At 47.0% G+C, this 6,625-nt stretch overlaps 1 protein-coding gene across 1 annotated transcript; it reads right to left on the bottom strand.

Moving 5' to 3' along the window:
* Positions 1-5,341: 5,341 nt before the first annotated feature.
* LDOC1 (leucine zipper, down-regulated in cancer 1) lies at positions 5,342-6,619 on the bottom strand. Its single transcript, XM_012727022.1, has one exon. The coding sequence runs from the start codon at positions 6,486-6,488 to the stop codon at positions 6,054-6,056; it is 435 nt and encodes a 144-aa protein (XP_012582476.1). The 5' UTR covers positions 6,489-6,619; the 3' UTR covers positions 5,342-6,053.
* Positions 6,620-6,625: the final 6 nt, after the last annotated feature.

Genomic DNA, 6,625 nt, shown 5'->3' with positions numbered 1-6,625 from the left:
ACTGAATGGTTTCCCTCATAGTAGGAGCGTAAGGAACCAGGAGTAGGGGTGAGGGGGAGGGAAGGCAATTGTAATAAAATGAAAATGAAAACAATACAAAACTATAAACCAGAGACATTTTACCGGGGAATAGGATCAAAACTGGGCAGGAAGAGGGCACCAGATTATGGTGATGGCACAGAGGTGACCTGGTGCTGGGAAGTCCATGGAGATGACAACCGAGATGGAAAAATGCACAAAATGAAGGATGATTATAAAATTTTTAAAAATTTAAAAAATAAAACATGTCAGGATTCCAGTGGGGGAAATACCGAAATACTATTAGCACTGACAACACAGAAACTTTATAGTACCTTATAAAGTTGCTACGGATAGTGGATTAGTATCTGACTCATGTTTCAGGGCTGAGACTAAAGACAGATTATTCACATCTGAAAAGTAACAGAGGTATATATACTATTTAAAGATATAAAACTAATAAAGGAATGTCAGCACATAAACTAGCTGAGTACAGAGATTAGGGACATGATGAGGGAAAGTGGAAACCTATCAGACATTTTCATAAGGATGTGAAATACCAAAGAAAATAAACATGCAAATGACAAACTGAAAAATATTTGTGGCATATAACACAGATCCCTAACAAATAAAGTACTTCTTAAAAATTGAGGGGGGTGGGGGGGAACAGCCCAAGGAGAACCTGCGCAAGGATGAGAAAAGATTAAAGCAAATTCAAAACACAGAAATTACATAGAACAAATAACCCGATTTCCTTAACAAATAAACAGGGAGGAAAGGGGAGGAAAGGGATGGTTATCAATCAAAAGAAGGTCAAGAGATATAAACCAAATACAATGGGTCCATTTTTTTAAAGCCTAATTCAAACAAATAAAAAGATACTTGAATATGGGTTGAATGTTAAAGGAATCATTGTTCATGTTAGTACATAAGATGGTACTGTAGAGTGTTTTAAAAATCTTATCTGTTGGGGCCCTCCCTGGTGGCGCAGCGGGTTAAAGCACTGCACTAAGAAGCTAAAGCCACTTCCGCATGAGTTCGATCCCCACCTGCCCCGGAGGTGACCACATGGCGCGGCAGACCTCTCCTGACCCGCCCGCTGCTCCCCTCAGCAGTGTACTTCGTCCACCTGCCTGTTCTGCTCTCCATCTGTCCCTGGTGAATCCTCTCACCCTCTGCATCTCTGGCCTGTACCCCAGTTCTGTATGCATAAATAAATCTTTAAAAAAAAATCTTATCTGTTGGAGAAATACTCTGAATTATGAAAGGGTGAATTGATTTGATATCTGAGATTTGATTTAAAATATCCCATGGAGATTATATGAAAACAAATGGGTAAATGGAACAAAAAAGTTGGTAGGTTATGAATCCAGAACCAAGTTTATGGGAGTTCACGGTATCTCCTTTTCTGTGAGTTTTAAACATGTAATTGTGTACCTTCAGATCAACAGTTCTAAATGTCCTATATGGCAATGCAATTATACATGTCCTTAAATGAGATAGATCATAAATATCACAATTACTGTAGTTACCACTGAAATGTAATTCTCTTTTGTTTTTACTTTACTAGAACTACTTCTTTTATAAACTGAAGATTTAAAATAAGGCCTACAAACAGCCCTGTGACAAGGATTTTAAATTTTTTTGGAGGGGGTTCGCTTGCTTGTTTTAATCTTGAGCTGATTTGACTCTAAACTGACTGTAGAGAGACAATGGTTAAAAGAGAATCGGGGCCCTCCCTGGTGGTGCAGCGGGTTAAAGCACAGCACTGAGAATCTAAAAGCTGCTTCTACATGAGTTCGATTCCCGCCTGCCCTGGAGGTGACCACATGGTGCGGCAGACCTCTCCTGACCCACCTGCTACTCCCCTCAGCAGTGTACTTCGTTGATCTGCCTGTTCTGTTCCCCACTCTGTCTCTGGTGAAGCCTCTTGCCACCCCTGAGCCTCTGGCCTGTACCCAGTTCTGTATGCACAAATAAATAAAAAAATCTTTAAATAAATAAATAAATAAAAATAAAAGAGAATCATTACTGCAATTTTGCTGATGGAATCATTTGTCATTCTGAAGAGGGAGTAGCATTTAAGCAACACTCACATATAGTATGATAAGAAAAGGGAATTTATTTTTTAGTGTAACGGAGATAGCAGCCCCTGAGGCAAAAAAGGAAGGTATATAAAGTTTGCTACATCCAAAACCCCCTCCCAGAATTTCATACCACCCCTCAACTCATCTAGGGAAGGCTGCTCCATTTAAAAAAAAAAAAAAACTATCATCAATCCCCGAGAGATTGGATTATTTGCATTGTTAAAAAACCATCTCCAGACAAGAGAACACTGGAAAGTGAAGGACCAAATCCTAACAGAGGCATTTCAGACAGGAGGGGAAAGAAATTCAAGGGAGATGATCATTGGAAGTTAGCAGCACTGTGTCCCGACACCAAACAGTTTCATTGTCTCTACCCGGAGACCAAAATGGACATATAACTGAACTACTCCATAACACAAATTGCCAGGCACTTTGTAATCATCAGGAAAATAATTTCCAGGACCTTGAATTAATACTCCTGTATTAGTTTTGTTCTAACTGGTTTAAGATTCTAGAAAAACAAAAGTTGAAGCTCACTTAAAAATAAATACCACGCTAATTTCAACAAGACTTCTCCCTCTAGCCTGCCTACCTCCAAAGCTGAGATTTTTCACTATGCAGACAACAGAACAACATAATATGCAGAATACATGGCAGTGTAATTACTACCACAACCCAGAATGCATGGCAACAGAATGGGTGGGCAGTCGGGCTCACCTAGCCCAAGGACTGGCAAAATCCAGTGCCTCACTGGTAGATTTGATATCACTAAATGATGATCACCTTTGAAATGATTCATTTCACTTCATGGCTAGCACAATTTGTTACCATTTCAAGTCCATAATACCTAAGAGAAGCCAGGAGTCTGAAGTTCCTATTTGCTATGTCAGCATTGGTACCTACTTTTAGAAGCTTCCACCTGAGTGGGGCAGTATCTTCAGACATGCTTACTACTGCTTCCATGTGTTTTGCTCTGCTTTAGGTCACTATCATGAGTTCCTTCCTGAGTGGCAGGGCCACTGTATCTACGCTTTGATTTGTAGAACCTGCCTTCATGAAGGTAGATTCTCACACTCACCTCCTCAGCAGATTACAGTATAACCTGCTGTGCCATGATACACGAACACATCCTCTCTCTCACACGCACGTGCACACGCACACACACAGTTGTCCAGGGCATGTGTCTTTCAGTTCCCTAGCTCTGGTGGATGCTACTCAGATGCTGCCTCGGCCAGGCATGCTCATACTCAGCAAGCCCCTTTCCCCACAGAACATGTGTGCCCTTGGCTTGGTGGAGGGGGGGGACATCTCACTTCCTCATGTCTTAAAACTCCACTTGAGAAGGGTCATTCCTGGATTTAATCCTGGCGCAAGCTGTCTCTCTGGATATCACTCCTGTACTGGCCCAAAGCAGTGAAAGCAGCAAACTGGGATCAAAACAAAGACAAGGGTCTCCTTTCATTCCCACCGAATCGCTGCCTCCTCTCAGTATCGCCAGATCTCTGGTAAATTTGAATCTTGCCACACGTTTCGGAGATTGTTTCTCTCACCTTTCCTAGCTTTCAGGTCTTGCCTGTTCTTATCCCTCATCCTCCCCCAGTGTGAAGACTTTTTAGTTATGAGGAAAGAGTGATTTGGCCTCATACTCACCATCTCATATGCGGAGTCACTCTCACCAGTCTTGGTCTTTCTACTTTCAGAGACTGGGGAAGTGAGTAACTAATCCTAAATATCTAGCAAACACCTTTATTTTAGAGTCCTTTGAGGAGCCCAGTCCCCACTTCCACCCAGACCTCAACTTCCTTTTCTAAGTCAAGCCTGCTCAGCCCCGTCTTCAGAAACAACGTTCCTAGACCGAAGAAATAACTCCCGTCCTGAACGGCGCCTGTGCACCAAGAACAAGCTTTCTCATCCAATACCTGAAAGTAAGCGCCATCATTTCCACCCTCCTGAGCCTGCTTTGCTGTTCGCCCACTTCCCCAAGAATGCTGTTCTCCCTAGACACCTGCTCCCTGGCCATAGCAGCCTAAGCTTCCCAAGTGCTCGCCACGCAGCAGGAACAGTTCTAAATACCTCATAGGTGGGACCTTCTTGACTCCACCTGTGAGGTGACCAATTAAATCTGCCCTGCAAGGTGTATCAGTACCAATAAAAGAATACCCAGCCTCAACAGGTCTTTAACCTGTCTAAAATACAGGTACTCAGGTAGGGCTGATGCCAGGCTGGACACAATGACATTTGGGCCCATAGATGTGAATAAGAACTATGAACCTGTCACATCCTCCTGAATCCTCTCAGCTGGCCGAAGTAATCCCCACAAGTACCCCAACTAAGCTTCTCTGCTTCAAACATTTAAATGGCTTAACCTGTAGGAATGGCATCCTAAAAGCTTGCTGATGCTTCTGGGCACCAACCCCCCACTCCCTTAGTCTGAGACATCAGGCACAGCCCAGAGAGCAGTGTAAGGCCTGGTTGAGCAGACAGCTGAGCAGCTCACCAGTCTGTACATAGACAAGAATCTGCGGCACATGTATGGGTGAGGATTCTAAGGAAATATCACCACCAGACTGTATGATGGGGCACTTACCAAGCTGAGATCCAGGATTTAACTCTCGTTAGCCCGAGCACCCGAATGTGGCTTTACAACAATGAGCTACATTGTCAGTTGAGGCCCCGACTCAGGAACAGCCCACAGGCAGTAAGGACTAAGGGGCAGAACTTCCCAGGCAGTGTTGAAGAAGCAAGCCAAAGGCTCAGGAAGACAGGAGCATTGGTTGTGTGTAGACTTGGGTCTGCTGTCCAAGTCCAATTGTTAATAGTGTTCCCTTTCACTCTCACGGGTCCCAGTTTGGGATAGTGTCCCACCTGCTCATACGCACCCCCACCCCCACCCCCGAGGCTGGGGAGGGCACTACCTTCACTAGGGCTTAAGAGATGCCTGCATGAGGGGAACACCAGACACCCTACAGAGCCCAACCTAGCTGCCCTCTGCAGCCTAGAGATGGGGGTAAATACTGGGGCTCAACTGGGTTCCCTGATCTCAGTGGGAATAAGGGGAGTCAGAATGACAGTGGCAGAGGCCAGTGAGCTGATCGCACTTAACCATTAAAAGACACTCCTTTCTTTCTTTTTTTTTCCTTTTTTTTTTTTGTAGTGCTTGATATTTATTGAAAAGAATGCATATGTTTTTTCCAGGTGGTAGTGAGGAGCTGGGCTGAGTGCCTGTTTTTGTTTGCTTTTAGTATTTTTGTCCAAATGCACACATCTGTGGGAATGCTGAGATTTTGAAATGAAAAGGACAGCTGTGAAAAACTGGTGCCGAGAAGAAAAGAAATGTCAACAGTGTGGCCACCAGGCACCCTGGCCCCGGTAGCGCAGTGGGCCTGGGACAACTCGGGAAGTAGGTGCTGAACTAACCAGGCTGGAAGACAGGTCCTTTGTAGTGGCAAGCTGTCCAAATCAATGTCCCAGGAGGTGGAGCCAAGTCAGAAGTCTGCTAGGTTGGTCCTTACTGCCAAAGATGTGGGCGATCTGTCGCTGGAATCAGGTGGATGGTGAAGTGGCAGCAGAGGTCTCTGGGCAGATGGAGGCCTGGCAGGCACGCGCAGAGCTGTGTGTGTGTCATTCCACTAGTTTGTAAGAGGGGTCCTGTTACAAACTAGGGCTGGGGCTCAGGACAAAGTTCAAATTAGCAGGAGAGGGTCCTGGGAGCAGGCCAGGGGTTGGCAGCAAGGTGCAGAGGGAGTCCCCAGTGCTGGCAGGGTAGTGGAGCGCTATGCTATTCTTGGAACAAAGACAAGCACTACAGGGGCAGGGAGACAGACACAGAAGGCAGAAGGTAGGGAAGGGGGTGGGAGGGAGGGTGAGGGGGCACGCGGCTCGAGCTGGGGAGGGGGGAAGGAGGTGGCAGCGTGCAGGGCCTTCCCCCCAGGCCGAGGGTCTCAGGGCCTAGTAATCATCGTCCTCATCGGTGTCCTCTTCGTCGTCGTCCCAGCCGAAACACTGTTTCATCTCATCAAGGAAAGCCCGGTAATCGCCCAGGATGGGGCTATCCATCTCGATGTAGGGCACCACCCATTCCTCGGCCTCCCCGGTGAGCAGGCTGATGAGGAATGCCACCTTCATGGCGTCGTTGCAGAATCGGTTCTCGTTGACGAGCATGTAAGATGCCGTCTGCACGATAAACTCGGGGAGCCGAGCGCTCTCGCCGTTGAACGTCTCGGGAAAGGGAACCGGACAGCTGGGCGGACGTACCTGGCGCAGCAGGGTGGCCCTCTCGCACACCAGCAGCCGCAGCTGTTCCATGAGCTGGCTGTTCTCGATGCTCAGGGCTCGGTGCCGCATCAGGAGCGCATGCAGCAGTAACACCAGCTCGTCCACCATGGCGAACGGCTTTCTGGCAGGGAAGGGCAGGGCTGGGCTCGGCTCGGCAGGACCAAGGGGCGCGCGGAGGCCCAGCAGGAAGTACGTGTCCGCCGCGGCGCGCGCTGGCCAGGGGCGAAGGGCGCGGCGCGCACGGG

This window comes from Condylura cristata, unplaced genomic scaffold, assembly GCF_000260355.1.
Source record: "Condylura cristata isolate star-nosed mole 26May11 unplaced genomic scaffold, ConCri1.0 scaffold00019, whole genome shotgun sequence".
Lineage (NCBI taxonomy): Eukaryota > Metazoa > Chordata > Mammalia > Eulipotyphla > Talpidae > Condylura > Condylura cristata.
The sequence above is the reverse complement of the archived record's forward strand: the minus strand, read 5'-3'. Positions and strand labels throughout refer to the sequence as shown.

Bases quoted from the DNA above. Each gene is read 5' to 3' on its own strand.
- LDOC1 (XM_012727022.1), bottom strand. From the start codon at position 6,488: ATGGTGGACGAGCTGGTGTTACTGCTGCATGCGCTCCTGATGCGGCAC.